This window comes from Papilio polytes, unplaced genomic scaffold (assembly GCF_000836215.1).
Source record: "Papilio polytes unplaced genomic scaffold, Ppol_1.0 DF824047.1, whole genome shotgun sequence".
NCBI lineage: Eukaryota > Metazoa > Arthropoda > Insecta > Lepidoptera > Papilionidae > Papilio > Papilio polytes.
In genome coordinates, this window is record NW_013525157.1 from 7011306 (window position 1) to 7033900 (window position 22595).

The 22595-nt window shown below is 34.0% G+C and overlaps 3 protein-coding genes across 8 annotated transcripts in view; 1 reads left to right on the forward strand and 2 right to left on the reverse strand.

Annotated features, from left to right (window-relative positions):
* The first annotated feature begins 252 nt into the window (after positions 1-252).
* Positions 253-20004, forward strand: LOC106100735. 5 transcript variants are annotated; one of them, XM_013279742.1, is made up of 6 exons: positions 253-683; positions 761-909; positions 1414-1574; positions 1688-1947; positions 2194-2283; positions 6194-6282. In XM_013279742.1, the coding sequence occupies exons 1-5, from the start codon at positions 350-352 to the stop codon at positions 2280-2282; spliced, it is 993 nt and encodes a 330-aa protein (XP_013135196.1). In that variant the 5' UTR covers positions 253-349; the 3' UTR covers position 2283; positions 6194-6282. The 5 variants fall into 5 exon arrangements, with proteins under 5 accessions (XP_013135196.1, XP_013135197.1, XP_013135195.1 ...); XM_013279743.1 differs by lacking the exon at positions 6194-6282 and adding an exon at positions 4841-5071; XM_013279741.1 differs by lacking the exon at positions 6194-6282 and having other exon boundaries at positions 2194-2389.
* Positions 2313-4281, reverse strand: LOC106100737 (transmembrane protein 41 homolog). Of its 2 annotated transcripts, none has more exons than XM_013279747.1 (5): positions 4061-4281; positions 3673-3808; positions 3379-3507; positions 2888-3225; positions 2313-2550 (listed from the first exon to the last, which is right to left on the reverse strand). In XM_013279747.1, exons 1-5 carry the CDS (start codon positions 4110-4112, stop codon positions 2381-2383), a joined length of 825 nt encoding a protein of 274 aa, XP_013135201.1. In that variant the 5' UTR covers positions 4113-4281; the 3' UTR covers positions 2313-2380. The 2 variants fall into 2 exon arrangements, with proteins under 2 accessions (XP_013135201.1, XP_013135200.1); XM_013279746.1 differs by having other exon boundaries at positions 3947-4281.
* Positions 20005-20745: 741 nt separating the features above from the next.
* Positions 20746-22595, reverse strand: part of LOC106100387 (cyclin-A2) — a 5335-nt gene continuing 3485 nt past the window's right edge. The window contains exons 6-7 of the mRNA XM_013279215.1: positions 22487-22594; positions 20746-22007 (exon numbers count right to left, since the gene is read on the reverse strand). Coding sequence (XP_013134669.1) covers positions 21899-22007; positions 22487-22594 — 217 coding nt within the window. The 3' untranslated portion in view covers positions 20746-21898. The remainder of the gene's footprint in view (positions 22008-22486; position 22595) is intronic.

Genomic DNA, 22595 nt, shown 5'->3' on the forward strand with positions numbered 1-22595 from the left:
GAAAGAAGACCTACCTCCCCGACATTTCGACATCGTAAGTATCTTCGCTTGATAACATTTTGTATTTATTTAAACATACTGTTTATACAAAAAGGATTTTGATCTAGTTCAAAGATTATTCTTCTGCAGTTTAATTTAATTAACTATTTTAAATTAAGAACAACTTAAAAAAAACAGATTTTCTTTAGGCAACTGGCAACTCAATTTTCTTTTGACTTTGACGTTGACATACTTTTGATTTTGACATTTATTTGTTGTGACGTGAATATTTTTATTTTGCGAGAAATAGTTCATATTTCAAAGTATTTAATTTATGGAATTCTTCTAATTTTACATAATCTAATTAAGAATGAATAAAAGCTTCAAGGAATATTCTAAATTGGTCCAAGAACTAAAAAAGGAATGTGCTGAACACGGCATTAATGATGAGGAATTTAAAAAACTTTACTTGGAGTCTTTAGAGTCAGTTAATAGAAATGAAATACAAAATAAGAACCGCAGTAAAATTTATGTGAAGAAGAGAAAATTACTGTTAATGCTTGTATTACTTATCCTTACTGCTTGTTCTTTTAAATATATTTATAACAATGTCATATGCAACTTACAAGAATTAATTTATCCTGGATTAAGGCTGATTAGGAAAATGTCTATACCTTTTATTTCACTGTTTCCTGCATTAACAGGTTTGTTTTATTATAAGATATTTCTATATTAAATAATTTATTTTAGAAAATTTATACATAAATATTAAAATTTTCAGAATTATACCAGGAGCCTTGCTTGGTGCAGAACCCTTTTTTCACGGTAGTAGACATGGATTGCTGGCCGTGCAGTACAGTTGGTAATGTTCACAAAGTGTTTGACCCTCAGCCTGTACATCAACAGAATTCAGCACCTTTTATTTATAAGGTAAAAATATATTAACTGCCATCTACACAATTTAACAAGCTACTGATTTATTTACTTATACTTTTTAAAACTAACGATTTTCTAGTGTTTTCTAAGTCAATGTTATTGGTTGATTTGTGGTTTGCTTTAGATTAAACTTTGACTTATAAAGATCAAAATTAAAAGTGTAGTAAAAATTTATGTATTAAAAATGTTCTTTAGCATCTTGTTATTTTAGGGAATACTAAATGTCAACACAAAAAACATTATTTACACTTACAAGTCAGTAGTTAGAATTAGTTATCAACTAGCTTTCGCCCGCGACTCCGTTCTCGTGCAATTTAAAAAAAAAACAAAGTAGCCTGTGTTCTTCCACACCATACCCTACATCTATGCAAAATTTAATTAAGATAGGTTCAGCCGTTTAGGCTACAAACATCCATCCATCAATCGAAACTTTCGCATTTATAATATTAGTAAAACTTATACCAGCACTTACTTGAGATCATCCTTTTTATATTTCAGAGTGATCAACCAGAAGTTAATTTGAATGTACTGAGAGATTTATATTTAAGAAATAGAGATACCTTTGACAAAGAGTCATCTAAAATTCTAATGAACAATCACCTCTATATATCACCATCACAAGTTTTAATTCAAGAAGAAGCCAGCAACTTGTATATATGGTAATTTTACATTATATTAAAAACAAAAAAACTAGTACTAAATAGACTAATGTATCTTTTGATTTGTTTAAAAGTTTTTAATACCTTTAAAAAAATAAAGTTCTGTTTTGCAGGAAAATAAATAATATAAATATAGCAAGAATCTTAAGACAAATAATACCGAGGTCAAAAGTAGTACCAAAATTTGGTCAAAGCACAGAAAGATACATCATAATTGATTCAAGTCAGACCTCATTTAGAATACCTGATACAGAATGTAACTTTGCTTTCTTATTATCTCTGAGTGGAATGAGAACGGTGACTTTGAACCCTGCCGAGGAATGCAAACATCAATGTAAATCATTGAAGGTTGATTTAAAGGAATCTGATTTATGTATGTAGCTTCAATTTTAATAAGTGCACAATATATCTTGAATTTAGAACAGATAACGAACAGTCTAGAACACTACTACTATAGAGAAATATAGCAATATTATATAAAAAACGTTTCTAAAAATAACTGCATTTAATATTACATTTCTTCTGGGCTATTGTAACATTATACAAGTAGGGCACATGTGTGTTGAATATGCATAAAAAATTTTCATAGAGTTTACCATAAAATAAATGTTTTTTTCAGTATGGTATAATTGGTGGTACTGGAGACCAATAGTTCAACAATCAAACGATAATACTACATTTATTGCACATGTTGGATCATATTGCTGAAGTAAGTCATGATTGAAACACATATTTGGAATGTATAAAACATTTTATTGGGCTAAGATAAATTATTTAATTGAAATAAATAAATTTGCTATAAATGTTCATTCGAATTTATGTTTTAATTTATGTTTAAGTGCCACTGGTATCAGTGACATGAAAGCAAAGATTGTGAGCACAGCCACTGAGGTCCATGACCATGCATCACTTGTTGAAGTCAATGTATGAAGAGTTTGGCCCGCTTGTATGGCAACAAACGATGGTGGTGCAACACCTAAAATAAAACGGAATTATTATAAATTGTCATACCAAAATTACTTCTTAGAGTCTCAATCACGAGCCCAAGAACCTAACTTCTTCCTTTCCCATCACATTGTTTTCTTTAGAGTGAGAAGGGAAAGAATAAAATTATGCTTCTCTTTAGAAACGAGAAATTGCTTTCACTTCGATGTCATTTTCTAATGTAAGCAGTGTTATTATATATCTTTCTGCAATATGGTAAGGTTTTTTTTTATACCGGTATAAACGAAATTTATTCACAGTTGGCTAATTAAATGCTATAACAAAAGGAATTTAACCTATATTAATTAAAACAATTTGATAGTACATACCAATGAAAGTTCCCAGAGCAAATGGAAATAATGGCACACCAATCACAGGTGCGGACATATTTATGAACCAATTTGGTAAAAATGGTGTTACTCTCAAAAATATTATATAATTGAGTAAATTATTACTATGTTTTGACACAGCTTTTGACCACTGAGCGGCCCTATCTGGGAAAAACTTCCTCACAACTTTCTTCCCAAGCAGGTTCGAAAGGAAGAAACACAAACTGGCACCAATGGCTGAACAACAGCAAACTAATAATAAAGCTAAATAAAATGGAAACAAAAACCCTGAAAGAATACTAAGAAAAATAGAACCTGGTATTGCAAATGTTTGCAAGCTGAATTTTTGGTTAAGGTGAATTATTATTTGTGACTTATAAAAAAACAATGCAAATATTTTCACATGTTAAAAATAAAAATCTTTTAAAGAGGGTTGTCATCTTTCAACAACTACCATTTAAAGTTATTTTACATTTATATAAAAAGGATACAAAATATATACTAGAAATACACCGAACAATACTTCATGGAAATACTTGTCCTTATATCGGTCTAAAACTAAACCCAAATTCTTCGCATCTTCTAAGTCCCATGGTAACTTTAAATACTGCTTTTCACTTCTGTAATGATAAAATATAGTTTAAAGATACATATTACTAGCTTTCGTCATTCATATTAGATAAAAAAATCTAGGTCAGAGATTATGGGAAGCTGTAAGAAACATACTGTCATATTTCTACTACATGTCTATGAATTTAAAGGAAATCATTGTTTTCATTACTTACGCTTCCAACTGTGGAAATTGCCTATAAAGTATTCCTAAAGTTAAAAGTGATGTACCAAATATTATGGCTACAATTATTAAAGCCTTAGATGTAGATAAGTCACTTGTATTTGTGCTATTTATAGGATAAGAAGTATCTGAAAAAACAATTATTACATTAGTATTTTAATTTAAAAATACAATAGTGAGGTACGGTTTTGATAAAGTCAGTAACACACTAACAAGGTGTAGCGAGGAAGGAACAAGTAAGGAAGTAAAATTATGGAAATAGGTACTTGGGAGAGGACGATAAGGCAATCGTGTGTACTCGGTTTCTAAGAATCTTATTCTTGACTTTGTCTGACATGGTCGGTCGACCGTAGTAGAAACATGGGGATCTTGAATTTCACCTTGGACATCGTTCTCGGTAGTCCTTCGGGCTCTGCGCTCGACTGTACTCATTGCTGCGACCTAAATAATTAATTACGCAAATCAACTTCATCAAATATATATAGAGTCTAAAATAAAAGTATAATTATATTCCATTGAGGATTAACTAAATTATGCTTTATCTCACAAACACAGTACAGCAGAATAAAATATTATTTAAAAATCAAGATGACAATTTGACAATGACATTTGAAAATTAAGATTGACAGGTTATAAAAAATAATTCGTACTTTGCGTTCGTAGTTTTCAATGGTTTTCAACAAAACTAAAAAATAACTTTTAATTGAAAAATGTTTCCAAAGCTTAATTAGTGTCTAAAACATAATAATTATGTAAACATAAATAGTAAACTTAATGAAATGTTACATTTGACAGTTTTAAACGTCTAGCTTCGCAAAACAGATGGCGCTGTAATTTTGGCGCGAAATTAAGAAAGAAGCAGTAGAAAATTGTCCGTTTCTTTTTTAGCTCGATCTATAACATCTATTATACCTGTATGTTTTTTTATACCTGATGATTTTTTTAAATTAAGGTCCCAATGACATAAAAATCATATTTTATGAAATGGATTCAAGTACCTAAATGTTAGTTTTAAATTAAACTTTAGTTTTTTTGTTTTGTGGTTGATTTACTTTAGCTACAACTATAGCAACAATGACATTAATTTTCGCGGGTAGTGCTTTTTTTTTTTAAATAAAACCTGAGCTAATTTTTCTCCGTAATACTTTCTCAATTCCCAGATTACACCGAGGAGAGTTTGTAACGTTCACGTTCCGGTGCGCCTGATCGTTTATATTTCGTAAAATGGATGAGGGAAGGGAGTCGCGACGCCCGTCGCCCGTCGCCCGCCAACGCCGCGCCGGGCCACGGGTCGTGTTCGCGCCAGACGGCAGACGCAGACGCCAAACGGACGTATACCGTGTCGAAAGTGCATTCGAGTAGCTCGTTTTTTCGTTCTTCCGTCGATACAGAAAAAACATAGATTTGTTTACGTGCTTTCATATTTGATCAAGGATTTATCATCAGATACAACGACTACCTACATGGATTTCGTTACATGAGTGTAAACTTCTTTGAGAAACATTATCTCATGAATAATGTGAAATTAGTGAAAGTTCTTCCAATAATTATTGAGATGTGGTCCTTTGTGAATACTTAGAGAACATTAATGAAGTTAAGCATTAAGGTAATAAAAAATGTTGTTATGTAATTCTAATTCAACAGTTGGATTTCCATCGAAATTCATATTTATAAGTTCTACCTACAAAACATATTTTACGTATCCAAAACTTCTATGAATCGTCTATCGATTAGCCCAAAAAAAAGCTGCTAATTTGAATAATAAACTATGTTTCAATAATGACTCTTGAACTTCTTGTTGGCCAGGGAACCCTGGTGTCTCAGCAATAAACTATTTGTTTAAAATATGATTAATTCCTGATACGTACGGTACGCAGGTAACTGCGAACGTACTATACGTACTATTTTAAACACAAATTGATAAGTTCCAGTTAGATTCGGTCTCATTTCCGGCCCATATTGTACAAATTGGAAAAAAGTAACTTAAGTTAAATAAGTAGCTAACCAGAATTTATTGTAGGTCTCTACAAATATAAGGATACCCTGCGAAGTTGTCATTTTATCATGTAAATTGCCTATTAATAGGGTCGTCCTCGTTCATGGAACTATTACACTAATAATCGGACAACAGATTATATGCAAGACTAAAAAAATGGCTTACACTGATAGGGTGCCATCGTTTCAATCGTCTAACGGTTTGGACAATGGATTCATAGTTGTGAGTAATGATCAACATTGAAGTGGCCTCTAATATTAGGTTTTGTTTATCGAATAAGGAGGCAAAAGAGCATTCGGCCACCTAATCCGCCAGAAAGGAGAAGCAACCGCTGCCTATGGACACACGCAATTGCAGAAGCGTTGCTTACCCTAAGTCGACGGAGGAGAAGACATAAAGATGATGTTTCCTCTTCCTATGCGTCTCCTCCACCGTCAAATCCACATTCCTATTCAATCCTTTCCTCATAAGAAAGGGTGAAACGGGAAAGGTTCTGAAATTGGGCCTCCTATTGCAGCAGGTGATGCGAGGAGACATCCGTGCGTGCCTGCTGGTTGCTGCAGTGGCGCTGTGCAGCGCGGCGGCGCAGGCGGGGGCCGGGTCGGGGCCATGCGAGCGCGGGCGCAACTGGTGGCACCGGCGGCGCGGCGCCTGCCTGCCCTGCACGCGCTGCGACCCCGCCCGCCTCGCCGTCAAGTACCCTTGCGAGGTGCACCGCGACACCGTCTGCCAGCCACTCTACGAGGTCCGCATCTTCCCCTTCAACGTCCGCCCGCGCAGGAAGAACGATAGTCATCACAGTGAACAGTCCAGTGATTATGAGTACTACGAGTATTCAGACTATAGCGGTGAAGTGACGGATAAAAGTGACGATGTGATAGAATGGGACGTGCAAACGTCCACTTTGACGCTCGCAGTGAGTGGCTGTGTGGTGTTCTTTGCCGTGGTACTCGTACTGTCGCTGTACCACGCCAGGCAGTGGAAGGTTCTCAAGCAAGCGCTCAAGTCTGGTTAGTCAAGTTTTATATCTATTTTGATATTTGTTTTCAGTAATGGTCATTGTAGAAGACGACAACACCTCATATAAGCCGACTGAAGACAGACTAGCGATGTCTATAAGCTTTGTAGGCTCATTATAATTTCCATAACAACAGCGTGAAAGTGTAAAATTATTAGATAATTGGCTGTGCACGCTACTAAATTAAACAGATAAGTAAAGAACGTAAATTAACAATATTATGAATAAATATGCATCTTTCGATATTATCATGCAGGTTTGATCTCGTTGTGTAAAACTAGTATTACTAGTATTATCATCTTTGCATTTTAAAATAAATTCCTAGTGTCATCATCCACTTGCCCTTATCCCTTATGAAGGGTCGGCACAGTATGTGCTGCTCTTCCATACATCTCTATCAGCCGTCATATCTGAATCCACTCCTTTCTTAAGCATATCTTCCTTCACACAATCCATCCATACTTTCTTCGGTCTTCCTCTTCCTTTGTAGCCATCCACATTCAATCTCAAGACTTAAAAAAAATAAATAAATAAATAAATTCCTAGTGTAATGTAGAGAAAACATTCTTGCAAAAATGTATCCACTTTGCAGTACATTTATTCTGAATTTTAATTATAGTACCGCATTCTTTTAATGTAAATCCAATCTTCACTATTCTTGTCACGTAATACTAGAACTTGTACTAACGATAGCATCGTTTGTAACTACACTAGATAACTGTGGGTTTCCATTGCATTAAATATAAAAGTATAAACTGTAGGTCACTTAATGTTGAGAAAACTGTTGGTATATATAAAATACATACATATAATTTCAGTTCAAAAGTTGCTTCATAAATATATCACGTTGGATGTCTCCAACAATGATGTAAATGTGCTCCTTGGTAGGTAGATGGGATAATCGTTAGTCGTGTAGTTGTTATTCAAGTTACGTGTCAGTTGTGTGGAGTCGTGCCCTACCTACACGCATTAACGTACACAATCCGTGGAGGTCGCCTAATCAAACGTTCTGAATATATAACTCACTATTGTACAACTAACAATTGATATTTGTCTCCATTTATTATCTATTTTAAGAATATACTGATACCTAACCAGTCTATTTAGTTGAATTTTCCTATTCCAAATCGTATAGAAAAAAGTCTTATGCAATAGTATGTGCAAATACATATTATTTTTAGTAAAATGTTCTACAAAACTGTATAATAGCCGTGCTTTTTGGTCGTTACTTTTATCGTTGCTTTAAAAATACTAACACTTCGATTAAACGTATTTGGATGTATCGTAAATTCAGCAGTTTCCAACCTCTTAATGTATCTACGCCCACATAAATGGCCAGTACACGGTTCGATGGAGCATAGCCAATTTTTACAACGTAATTGTGTTTGGTTTACGTCTCGACTCCATATCAACATTCGAGTATAAAGTCAATCAACATATGAATAAAATTAAATCAGTAATTAAACGTCTACAGCCAGCCTAAAGCTAAACATACAATTTTGATACACATATCATGAACTTTGTTTCAGCGAACTTCATTATTTCCAGCTAGTCTTAGAACAAACTGCAATCCATTTTAATTTACATTGTTCGCAATACATTTGCTTTGGTTCGTATCTACTTACGTGGTAGCGTGTTAGCAATAATTTCTGTAGTCCATTGGCGTATTCGCAATTGAAATCCCAAGCCAGCATCTATTGTAGCTGTCAGGTCAATAGTTCGTCGTTCAAGGTGACATCTATTTGCTGTGTCCATTCTCTACGCTAAACTAGATTCATTGACCGTTATAAAGTAGACTGATTGATTAGTAACCAACGTACAATAGAGTGCATCACAAGTTAACGGTTCGATTATCATCAATTAATTCTTTAACAGTAAACTGTCGTATAAATTGCATATTCTCATTTGTTGTACATTAAAAATTGTTTCATTTTTATTAGCGGCATAGACAGAATTCTGTGTAAAAATATTCCAGACGATTATTACTTGGAAGCGGTGAGTTCATCGCCTTGATTATATAGAGCAGAAAACATTTCACAGTCGAGACTGTTTACATAACCTGTTAACGTTCGTTGAAAACAAATCGCAGGCGAAAAACGTTTTTCAGAAAATCTTTCTAAACATATTCAGGGTTACCATAACAAGGCAACAACAAATTAAGTGTTGATATTCTCGATTCTGGAAAGTTTCACAAACTGTTGATTTTAACGGAGAATTCAGACTTAAGGTCAAACTATTGAAATGTCTAAACAAGTTTTTAGGTACTTAAAAGAAAATAATATAGGATAATAATAAATTTACTAGGTCTCATACGGGCCTAGCTTACGTCTTTAGAAGAACAAAGCTTTTTCACTTTTTAATATTACAAGTTTGCGATTAAATTACAATAATTTGTGCAATGAACAGTTTTTTTTTTAAAGAAACAGTTTAAAATTTTTGTAATGTCTACTAGATGTCTTCTATGATTGTTACATAAACTTTTTTCTATAAATAACATAAAAGAGTCTTCGCTCATCTCAATAAAGTTCTGAAACAAGTTAATGGGTTTTAATGAGGACTTCGTCGTCGTTGAGAAAACTTCTGAATGAAATTAAGAAACTTCCACTCTTTGATACGAACTTTTTAATACAGGCTGAAAATAAAAATATCCATCTGAAGGTGGGACGGAATGTAATAATTCAGTTTTATATGTCGAAACCAAAATAAATGCCGTATCTTATTTGACTCACTTTGTTTTTAAATTATAGCTTAAAGAATGCTAATCCTTTTTGGAAAGTTTTGGAAGTATAACACGAAGCATGCATATTGAATTGATGAAACGAATGTTAGTTTTACACGAGGGCTATGCAGTAAAGCAGAGCAGTAGTGCAATAGCAATCGTGTGTTTAAACACACTGTTAACACAACATCGCGACGGTCAAAACGGAGAATACAATAACATATACGAGTAAGGCAAGCGCCGATAGTAGTACTGTTTTGTTGTTCTTTTCCGCCCTCATGTGAAACTATCCTAATGTAGGTTGGCGACTCCGGGCGAGCTGCGCCGGCGCGTCGGTTCACGTAAACAATGCCGGTCTGTTTGTACATGTGCGCTACTAATTCTGACCCGCCTCGACCACGGCCTAACAATAGTTAACGGTTTTATTTTGTATTCGCTCACACCAAATTTGAATAGCATTGTTAAACAGATTAGAGGTAAACTACACGAGGCACAGGTAACTTTTGTTTGTTTAATAATTTTAATTAGTGAAGCCAGTTGTTTTGTTAGGCAATAGCCTTCGTAATTAAAACGTTTTATTTTAATATTTGGTTTACATTGATGTAACTATTGTATTCATAAGCTTTTGAATAATGCTGGATAATTATATTAAATTTTAGTGTAATAATGTCATCGCAAGACACTATCCAATTTATTTACTCCAATCTTACTCTTACTAATATTATAAATGTGAAAGTTTAGATGGATAGATGGATGTTTGTTAGAGTTTATAGCCTAAAAGCCTGAAGGGATCTCGATGAAATTTGGCATAGCTGTAGAGGATAGTTTGGAAGAACACATAGCCTATTTACTTTTGTTTTTTTATGCCGCGCGGGCGGAATCGCGGGCGAAAGCTAGTACCTTTATAATAGGTATAACAATAACATCTGCTCTACAACATATGAAGTTAATTTATCAATATGTCCTAAATATATTGGCCTGATTATATCGCGGTGAGTATTGTTTGAGGTCATTGCCACGTTTTTGTATACTCTTATCTTTCTTTTCTTGTTATTAATAAATGCATTGGAGACGACCCTTTTCGCATAGTCCAGTAAATGTTATAGAAATTAAATTTAATGTTAACCTTGGCTGCAGGATAGTTGCCAAACTTTTATATTAACTAAATATTATTTTGAGTTTTCCGTATCGATAGTTAATATTTGCCCATAAAACATCTACGATCAAAAGTAGAGATTTCAGAAAAATCAGATGCGTTTAATTTTACGTTAGTTCTTAGGGGAATGAAATTAAATTCCTTGACTGTACTTCTGTCTTGTAATTTCAATGTACATTTGTTTGCAGATGTGCAAGACTTGTCAGCAAAGCTGAAGCTAATGGAAGCGGGGGAGAGCCCGGTAGAGCCGGCGCTGCCCGCGGACCACATATACTGCAATATAAACGTCGCCAAAGACGCACTTTTAGGTAAGACCATAAAACATTCATACAAATCATATGAGTATAGCGTCTTACCATATCAGATGTTGCTCGCGACTTCGTCCTCGTGGTATAAAAAAAGTTAAAAACACAGCCTATGTTACTCAGTGGTTATTATGTAGATTGTTAATGGTGCAAGAATTTTTTAAATCGGCCCAAAAGTTTTTGAATTATTCCCAAACATACATTATAATAATAGTATAACAAATTTAACTCAATAGTACTACTGCATGTGATATTTAAAAAAAAACTTTCTGTTCTACATCTCTAACGAATTGTTTTATGTTTGTATTGGTAGAAAGTAAGAGATTACGAAGAACTTAAAAAGGAATATTAACTGCAATATAGGAGTAATACGTGAATGTTGTGGAGCGAGGTTCCTTACCCTGGCAATACGCCAGGTGTTTTCAAGCCCAAGCCTGGGATATATTCGCACTGCGCACTTACCCAGACATCATGTTCCTGATGTTTTATACATCATATATTAATAAACAAGACACTATCAGACAGAAATAGAAATAAGATAATCTACATTCAAACTTTAATTTACGGTTTTCTTTAAAAAGTATTTAGAGAAATATTTAAAGTTAAGTTTTATCAGTTTACAGCTTAAAAACAAAGTGGATTTCGACTTCAAAAATTACCAATGCTTGTTATTGATTTTTTCCCCTTCGATAAAAATACGATTAGTACAACTTAAATATAATAACTACGCCGTATACTGACTCCAAATATTAAACAAAAAACGGGACACACTTGTATGCACTACATTCCGGATAAAAAAAGGATTTTCAAAATCGGTCCACCAGGGGCGGAGATATGCCGTAGCACAAAAAAAAACATACAGACGAATTGAGTACCTCCTTCTTTTGGGAAGACGGTTAAAATATGTACAAAGTAACCTTCACCCACTTAATGAATGGTCATCATTTAGCCATGTAAGTGGTCGGATTAACTTATACGGTATGTTCCAACGCGCCCGATACCAAAGGACATGCGCAAGGTCACTGCTGCTCCTAACTGGGACCAGATAATACAATCAACTTCCTCACATCTATCTTGAGAAAACCGCCGTCTGTTAGTAAAAAAAAATCCGATGAGATTTTTCTTGTCTTGAGCACACTAACCGTATTTAGAATCGCTTAATGATTAAGTCCCTTAGTGTAGATTACCAAAACTAACACTGGAAACATTTGAAATGTTTAAATTCAATTAAAGAAAATTAAAAATATAGGTGTCATAGCCAGATATAGGTTAGAGTTCAGTTGTTTATTATACATACTTAAACCTAAATATAGCCACGTGTTAACTCTAGGTAACAATATGTTTCTTTAATAAGACTTTTATTGTTGCCAAGAATGGGACTTAAATAAATCGTGGGTAAAATTTCAATCAGAATTGTCATAGCTCAGCTGCTGCAAGTATCTATTAAATCTTGTCACGTAATGTACATAGTAAATGAATAAACAATAAAAATATTACAAAACCATATTTGGTTTAGTACTCTGTAGTCTTTCTGTCGACAGGAGTTATAATCTGTGAAATGAATTTTGATGTTTTTTCGTGACTTCATCTAAAAGAAAAAAAAAGATTTTTTCCATTAAGCACTACGTTAATCTATTCAAGCGATAAATGCAAAAATGCGTCAAAAAGTACGATGTAACCTCCTTGTTTTTAAAAGATAACCTGAAACCAATTCCAAGTCAAATAAATTAAATAAACTCTCATACACACTAACACTATGAAAATGAGCAGATTTTTTCATGTTAAATTAGTATAGCTGTTGATGAAAGGACAATCTATCTAAAAAAAATTATACCTATAAACAAACACTGTTTGTTCGTTTCGAAATTATATTTCAGATTGAATTATAACGTACTCGTATAATACATGCGGAAAATATTCTATGTAAAATTTATATCGAAATTCTGTTTAGTGCGTCCGTCATACAGTTTAGTAGGAAGTCGAGAGAAATGCACCGATATCTTAAAATAACATTCCCGTCCCCGATGTGCAGATAATGCGTAGCAAATCGATTACAGAATCAATTCACTTTTAGGAGAATTGACCCGGACTCTCGCATCCGTAACAAATGCATACTTATTCAAGCGCTCATTGATAATTAACTAGGTATGATGCACCGTTTTAGACTTCTAGATTGAGATTATCTTTATGGTATTTTTTTACCTAATAAATCTCGATGTGAAACAATTAAAAAATCCTTTTTTAAATTCCGTATAGAGCTGTAGCTAAAAAAATGGCCTTTACAAAGTACAAAATTCTAACATAATATTAAACGCATATAGCGTAGAAACTAACCTATTTACATATTGATGACTTATTAGTATTATTCAAAGATAGTTAATAGGAGCCTGTGCAGGGCGCAGTGTAAACGCACCCTTACGCACGTGCGTCCATTACGGCGTCATTTGTAATGCAAGCTTGTCCCCGGCTACTTCCGCTCTCGAGGTTTCATTTGCCCGCCGCCCGCCGCCGAGGAAGCCTATAACTTCCTGCTCACACTGATTTTTTGACAACAATTTATAATAAATAAACTCATCGGTTACACTATTTAAACGGTTGATGAACTCCTATTACTATTGCGTTGACTCTTGCTTACGTATCTATGAGGTATGCCATCTTGTTACGAGCCGATAGTTACGGTGGATAAAACTTGACTTTTACATATAGAAGGTCAACATTATTCTTCACGAAATCTGAGAATTTAGGATACTAAAACAAATCTTAAACAATGTTTTTCAGACGTTAAAACTTTGTAGCATGGTATGGGCATGAGGAGGAATGAATCGCATATTACAAGGAAAATGTTATGAGTGTGGAAGGGTACACCGGTAGAGGTAGACCTAGAAAGGGAGTGATGACTGAGATGACGTATGATAGAGTTATGTGGAGGACAAAAACCTGTCGCGCCGATCATACGGGAGTAGGGTAAGGACGAAGATGATGGAAACTTTCATGTTATTGCAGATTGTTACATATTTAAGTTTCGTTTCAATATTCAGCCGTCAATATAAGTCCCTTTGCTGAAGAGGAACGGAGATAGTGTCCTTAAATCATATTATATTTTTAATCATTTTTGATTTATTCAGTTGTCGTACCACGTTCTCCCGGTTGTCCTGATTTAGTATAATAACTCGTTTGTTGACCCGGTTTACTTTGCCGAATATCTTGTTTATAATTAATCATTACGGTCTCGATTTATAATGTTTTTCATACGTTTTTAAATACTAATTCCACTACGGACAAATCGCACAGATAAAAATAGCGAAAATAATACAAAAGTTAACCTACAAATTATGTCGCAAATAATGTAAAAAATAACTAATTCCAATGTTCTATTATAAAGATTAATGACTGGATACCAGACCAATCATCTGAAAAATATATTAGCGATATAAAAGAAACGAGTCGTGCGCAATTATGTTTTTGCTGAGCGTCTGCGCGTCTAATGCTGAAATACTTGTATCCGCTAAAACCAAGAGTATTTTTAAACCACCGTCTAAAAGAAAACTTATCGCTGTCTATGCGCTGCCAAATTTTACATATAATTTATACGATTTATCCTTTCCTGTAACGTAAACATATCTAATGGAACTAATCGAATTTAAATATATGAGTGTTGCTTTCAAATAAATTGAAATGAGCTCATGATTTTTTTTATCTTTCAGTTCAATTGATTCAAGTATTTATAGAAAGGGTATTGCGTGTTTTAAATTGTATTTATCAACACATATAACCTAATTTATAAAAGAACTCTGTTTCATAAATGAAAAAAAAAAACAAACAATTCATTTGTTTTTAACTGAAATAAAATATATTAACAGTTTTATAGAGCCATTAAGGCTTTTTATGAATGGTCTACGTTTAAAACTATTTAATACACGGGAAATAAATTCCTTATAATTTAGTTCCGTCCCTAAACGATTCAAAGAAAGTAAAGGAAGCAACATGTTTCGACTGTCTAGTTTTAATTAAAGGGATACGTAAAAAAATCCCCGTTTTATAAATATGAACGGATGTAGAGAGGTGAAAACATGCGTCACGAGTCACGACCGGCCCCATTTCTCGTCTGCCAGGAAACGATCCGAAAGCATCCCTTCCCGATGTTTGTCGATAATAGACCGTCGATACAAGCTCACCGCTGATTGATTTATTGACATATCATAAAACGTAAGCGGCCCCGATGACGTACGAACCTCTGCATAGCTACAATGTTTATAAAAAAACAATTTGCATCTGAACAGAGGCGCCCACGCTGGGTTTACAAATACAATTTGTTTGTAAACATAAAGCACAACACTCACAGAAGTATACATTCAAAGAGTTAGTTGGAAATAAGGCGACCCTGTACAAATATTTTCATGTGAATTTTCGTGCTTTCACCCGTTTTATTCACGTCACTATGTTTCTATTTGTATTTAATGTAAACCTCATGTTTCAAATACACAAAATAATGCGTAAATATGTTGCTAAGTCCACAAATCAAAGCCGTCACAATGTTAACACTTTAAAACAAAAAGAAAACAAAAGAATATTTAACACGAGCGGTTATTGTTTACAGTTTAAGCTCATTCACACTACGCATTATCAGTGTTTTTGCTTCAAACAATCCCATTATTTCTTTACATCACGCGGCGTTCTTTGAAGGCGTGTTGTTATTCACGTCGAATGTTCCCCGTTCACGACTCTGGAGTAAAAATAACTGACGAGTATAACGAACAACTCATTAACACGCCCGAAAAACATTTCAAAGAATCCCCGATATGCGAAGTTCCACCCAGACCTATTTGTAGTCATCAAAAAGTTATGTAAAGTATGAAAATCACTTACAACTAACTTAAAACTACATTTTATATGTCATCTTTGATGCAATAAATTAACTTTGTTAGGCTGAGCCACCCACACTGTCTGTCTGTTAAAAAAAACATTAGCATTTCACAACAAACAATACACGAATGTGGTGAGAAACGCCGGAGTGCGCTCTATCTCGATCGTGTGCTGAATTGCAAATTTTGTAGTGAATTTCCTTTCCTTTGGGGGCTCCGGAAGTTGCGGAGTTTATGGCGGGCCACTTGGCATGCGCGCGGCGGAACCATTGGCGGTAATTGTTGCTTGCCCACACGTATTGTTAACGAATATTTACATAAAATACTTAATTTTCAAAAGTATATGTTTGTTATTACCCTGTTTTTAGTGTCGTCAAAAGAAAAAATGTCCTGTAATTGTTTAAAAAAAGCTAGTTTTTAAGAGTTTTTTTTACACTCAGTAAAAGGAAGTTTTCCGCCAGTAAAGTAAACTTTTATAGATAGGGAATTATTCTGAAATTCAAATCTATTTTCCGTTCCTGTGTACGTAATAAAAATATATTCGTACGAATAAACATCTCGTTAAAAATCAATAAAATAAGCATGGTTACTTCTACCATAATAAGCGAGTACATCGTAGTGGAACCTGTTGGCTCGCAGAACACGTACGTCGCTATCTCGGCTATCTGTGGTCTGAAGGTAGACGCCCGCTGCCCGCTCGCTACCGAGATCTCTGGAATAAAACTCGTGGACAAACCATTCTGCATAGATTATAGTATATTGAACTCTGTTGCCTAGACATTTCAATAAACTGTGGTGAGGTTTTAGAACACAATTGATTATGAAAAGCTACTGCTTGAAAATTTCGTTGCATAAAATATGCGATTACGGTTTCTTTTAAGTAAGCATCGCTAGGGGAGGGCGGAGAGGCCAAGCGTGACATTAGGGACGGATGCCCAAAAAGCAGATTTATCACGTCGCACAATTATCAATTGTCCCTAAGGCATAATAGTTGAAACCCCTTAGTTGATTGCAATGGTAAGGTCATGCTGATTTTTACTATTTGGATTTGACACCTTAGCATTGGAAGCCTCTACTCGTTTAAATAATATGCCCATGATATCTAATTAAGGCGTAAAGAAATGTAGATATTTTTATATAGTACGTGTTAAACACGACATTCTTGCTATATTTAATGTCGTAAAGTCAAAGTTATGGGTCCATCGTAAAGCTTAAATGGTCGTGTAGTTTGTGTTAAATTACACGACTGCAGGACGGGTAACCGCTTTTATTGCGGCTATTCTTAAACTAGTGCTTATACTAATAACTAGTGCTATGCACTAGTTTAAGAATCAATAAAATCAATAAAAAAATAAAAAAATCTGCTGTATCCATAAACTGTATTTTACTACTCCATGTATACATGATTGTTGGATTTAAATAAATCATTTTTTCATTTTCATTTTCAAGCATATAAGACTAGTTTCTTCCTATTCATAGACAACTAATCATACTAAAGTCTTTCTTTCTCTTTTAATATCTTCTTCTTGTTCTTTTAAGTTCTTCTTTTAATATCTAAAACATGTTTAAAATATATTCATCAATACATGAACTTGTGGTAGGATTATTCTTAGTTGAAGGGCAAACAAAACAACGGCGTCGGTCGTGACATGATCATCATTCATCGTGACGCGAGGAAACTGACTTATTAGGAACCGGCCGCAAGCAGGCCCTACCATTACCGCGCCTTTATTGTAATAACTTGTTTATCTATATCTATACTATTATAATAAAGCGTAAACACACACTTCTTTGTTACCTAAGATGTCAGTAATTACAGCATATTTTTGAATAATTCTTATTTTAATAAAAAGCCCTACACTAACGTCACGCTTTAGGCTATATATTTTCACGCCATTTAACTTAGATGGTCAATAGTTTGGACAAAAAACCTAATGTAGGAAAGAGACCATAAGATGCTGTCAACATCCAGGAAACAAGGTTGTCAACAATAAAATAAAATTTTCATAATTTCATGCGGATGAAGCCGCACGGGAACAGCTAGTAATTTATATAAAACATTAGTATTTATATATTAACGATACTTTTTTTATGAAATACTTAGAATCAAGTTGCTATGTTGTCATTTTTTTATCATTTAAATCATACCAGATGAATGAAAGTCATTAATCGAATGAGTGCTTTCGCAACGAGCTTTATGGCCCTTAAAGCCAATCATAAGCAGCGTACGTTAGTATGTCTTCCAATTAGGCTCGGCCCTTGTCGCTCTCGCCGGATGATTTATTGTGTTTACGCGACGACCCCGACTGCCAACACTGGATATGCCCAATGCCAAACAATACAATTAAATAAACTTCTGCATGCAAGTCTGATGTGAATATAAACATTTTATTGGTGCTAAATAATTATAGGTAATTTTTTGACATATAAAATAGTAAACATCTCGGTAATTATCTATGCTACGCCTAACGGTAGGTAATAGGGTCGGTTTTCGATTGTATTTTTAAAAAGAAAGTTGATGAGATGACGAGATACAGTGTTCCAAGGAATGTTGGCAAACTTTGACTAGATACGGGAATATTTTTAATCTCAATTCATACTAATTTGAATATGATTTATCTGAAAGTTTTATTACAGTTACGCTAATGTTAAAATAATGTTTAAGTTTGTCGCATTTTTTGAACTGGCAATAGTCTCAATATTATCTTATACAAATACACACACATTTTACGGGTGCATAGGTATTTTGAAAAGACCCGTCTCGCACACCAGACTTAACGGAGAATTGGCGAGCGCTTGAAGGTTAAATATGAAAATAGTAAATGTGGTTTGTTTGGTTATGGCACTTCCTGGAAAACTCGCTAAAATAGTTCCGCTCGTCGCCGCGGCACACTAGCGCCTGTTTATAAACACTGCACCACGTCAATTAAACACACGTTTTATTGATATCCGAAATAGATTCGCACGTTTCTCTGCCAAATATTAAGCTGTTAAGATCGTAACTTAGTTATAACTGAAGCTGAATTCATTTCCCAGTCGAAATAAAATATTTGCGTTGGGTAAAACATCAAGTTATTTGTGTTGTTTGCTTGAATTTCAAGTCCTACTTAAAAAATTGGGATGCCAAGAAAATGAGAAATTAGATCTTAGATCTGCCCTCGACGTGTATTTATTGTTTAAAAAAAATGCTCTTAACAGAAGTCGATTTCGAAACTTTAAATAGTGTGGTATACTCATAAAATATTGGCTTATTAATGTTATGCCAAAAAGCTGTGATCGTGAAATTTTATTGAATACAGATCTTTTTAAACATCGTAAATTCCTCTCTATTGGAATCGTAAACGATTTAGTAGGTTAAGCGCCTCCTACACAAGAAAAATATTAACTAAAACTCATAAAGTACTGCGATAAAAAAAAAATCATTTTTATTAAGGTATTCGAAATATAAGAGTGTGAATTTTAATACGCCACCTATAAAAGTTATAAGGGAATTTTAATTTCCGCAATTTAATAGCTGGCAACAGTATATCGGCAGCTGGTGACCATTTAAAATTCCGCGTGCGCGCGCGCAAGCCGTAAATTCAAATGCGGTTGCAAACCGCAATTAGCATTGGCTTAACGCGTTTAGAATTTTTTGTGTCGCAAATAATGACAGGCTTGCTTTGTGCAACATTTATATAACACAAGAATTATATTGAAACCTTTTAGGGTCAGCAGAGTTTCTAATTAGAATTCCATCTTGGGATCAGAACTTTACATACCGTTACATACGTATATCCTTAGAGTAATAGAAATTAGTATTGCATTCACAGAAATTCACAATAGAAGCTTTTAAACCGTTTGTGTTTGCGCTTTTTTAGACGGTATGTCTGTTATTTCATTAGTTCTACGCCAAGAGTAAAACGCATATTTGAACACTACTGAATGGCGGCAAAAATAGTTCCTCTGGGAATAGAACTTTGTCGTAGTCGTATTTCATTGAATACCTTGTGATATCTTAGTGTTTATTCTAATTGGCATGCAAGATTTGTAAAGTATATTTTTTAAAAATAATATAAAAGTTCATAAGATTTTGTTTAATTTCAGGTACGGATACAACGAAGAAAGGACTCGTAGGCAACGTGTACACGCAAGAGAAGCCCGCGTCCTAGCCAACGGCCCACCGACATTACAGTACAAATAGATAGAAAACCTCGCACGTCAAACGATTCAATTATAAAAAGAGAGAACTATTTTCTTATAAGAAATATACAAATCACAAAACGTCAGAAGTTGATTTTATTTACCTTAATTCCATATAACGCAGCGCAGCGGCCGGCATTCTGGGGCGGGTCGCGGACACTCTCCAAATAGATTCCACACCGGCTAGTCTAACACATCTCTTCCTTACAGCGTCTAGCTAAATAAACAACTATAACACGCACGACATAAGGATCATATTTACATGATTAAACAGGAGTTATGCGAAAGGAAGCCATATGTAACCGTCATACGCGCGCACCTGGCCGCTTTCACGCTGTCTGTACAATAAAGGATAGGCACGTGTAGAGCTATGAAATAAAAAATATCGTATGTTTAATCATTCACTCTTCTAGAAATTCATCTTGAAAAAATAGGAATTTTACAAAATGTGGTTGAATAGGTAATATTCATATGACGCCTAATCGGACGAACATTTTTTTGCATAATTTATTGCTATAAATACATACATGCCATAAAGTTTTTTTAATCAAATATAATTTAGTATCGTTATCATTAACAGCTGTATTTTTTCAAGTATCCTCGCAATGTTTTGGCTTTTCCAAAGTTATTGGTAGGTTTAATCACTTTTTGAATATTCATAACTCTAAGAACCAATCAATGTCGTTTGAAGTCATAACACTCCCGTTTTATTTTACTTTTTAGCTTACTAATTTTTATGCCAATCTTCATTTTCTGGTTTACTTATAACAAGTTGAATCGTTTAAAAATACATGCATATTCTCAATTGGGTGAAATAAAAAAACGTATCAATTTTTAAATACTTTATTCACCAAAAAAGGTATTCGTACTTACCCTCCATTAGCAAATCGGAGAAAAATATCGATTATATTAAATTACATTAAAACTAATTATTAACATTAAAAACGTACCTTATATCTCAAAAATAATAATTTACTAACAAAAATTGACATTAATCGGGCATCAGAAAAGGCTTGCACCAAAGTTGCACCTCGCTAACAGATTACACACAGATTTCAGAATACAAAACAATACTATAGAAATAGAGTGCATTTAATTTATGGTCATTGTTTCTTGCACATATATAAATTTAGTTATTAAACATATCACATACATGTCTTGGTCTTCGGAATAAAATTACAGAAACTATACTAAAATATATCAATTAGTCGGATAAACTTCTGAGTCAAGATGTTAAGCTATTTCACATTAATTAAATGAACACAATATTTGGAAATACATATCTATAAGTGTTAAAAACAATTCTTGAAAACCTAAACTAGTCAAAATAGTTGAAAACTGTAAATCTGAAACATTTAATTGAAATTGGCCACAATATAACAGTCCACAACTTAAAATTTACTTATAAATATACACATACACAAAAATAGTATTTTATTTCCAAAGGAAACAGTTAATATTACAATAACTAAACTCGCACAAAATATCATTCTAATTGTCTAAAAATGCGTTTCAATTAAATCTTTCTGTCCGTTACATCTTTTTGCAAATGCTTTTAAATTCATTATTATGTTTTTACTTACCTCTTTTTATTTAATTGAATCTTGAATATGAGTATAATCCTCCTTTTTATATTTATTTTGAATTCTAAATGACGAAACAGTCTTATATTCGATATTAAAATTAAATTGTATATTAAATTTTATTACAAGTATATTGAATATCTGAGGAATGAAATTGTTTTAACTAAATACACATAAATGCCGAGGTCACAGTTAACATTAAAAATACAATTAATAATATATCTAAATGACAATATTTGCATTTGCTTTTTAAAAAATCCTACAAAATAATAATGTACTTTCGTAAACTTAATGTAAAATGCGGTTCAAGTGTGTGTGTGAGATGTATGAGATGCATGTATGAGACGTGTATGAGCTATGTATGTAGGTGTAGGTGTAGGTGTAGGTGTAGCGGGCACTAGCTGCGCGCGGCGCTGTCTGCGGCGGGGCGCGGCGCGGCGGCCGCGGGCTGGTACTTACCGACGGGGAACAAGGGCTTCGCTTCTATCGTCGACACGGCGTCGAATCTATATTGTAATAAATTTACATCAGTTTACTACATTTCTTCAATGAGAGGCTCGGAGCCTACACTAAGGAATAGCTATGGCATAGTCGACTACGGAGGCCTAATGCAAGACTATACAAATCTTGTTTTTTTTTTTACAGATATGTGCAGATTGCATCATGATATTTTTCTTCATCTTAGAATGTTGGGTAAATTTACATATGAAAATGGCCAAAGGTTAAAAAAATTTAAAACTAGCTTTTACTTGCGACTTTATCCGAGTGGAATTAAAAAAAACAAACCGATTATCCTATGTGTTCTTCCAGACTATCCTCTACATCTATTTCAAATTCATCGAGATCCGTTCAACAGTTTAGACTACAAACTCTAACAAACATTTATCCATCCATCTTCATTCATAATATTAGTATGGAGTATAATGGCTAGTAAAATGAATGAATTGTACAATGCACACACTATCTTCTGTAACATTTGACTTACTTGTTGCTCTTATACTTGTCTGGTATAGCTCTGTAGGGCTGGTGCTGCGCGTGCGCGTGCGTGCGCGCCAGCTCGCGCAGGCAGGGCTCCAGCTGCGCCAGCGAGTAGC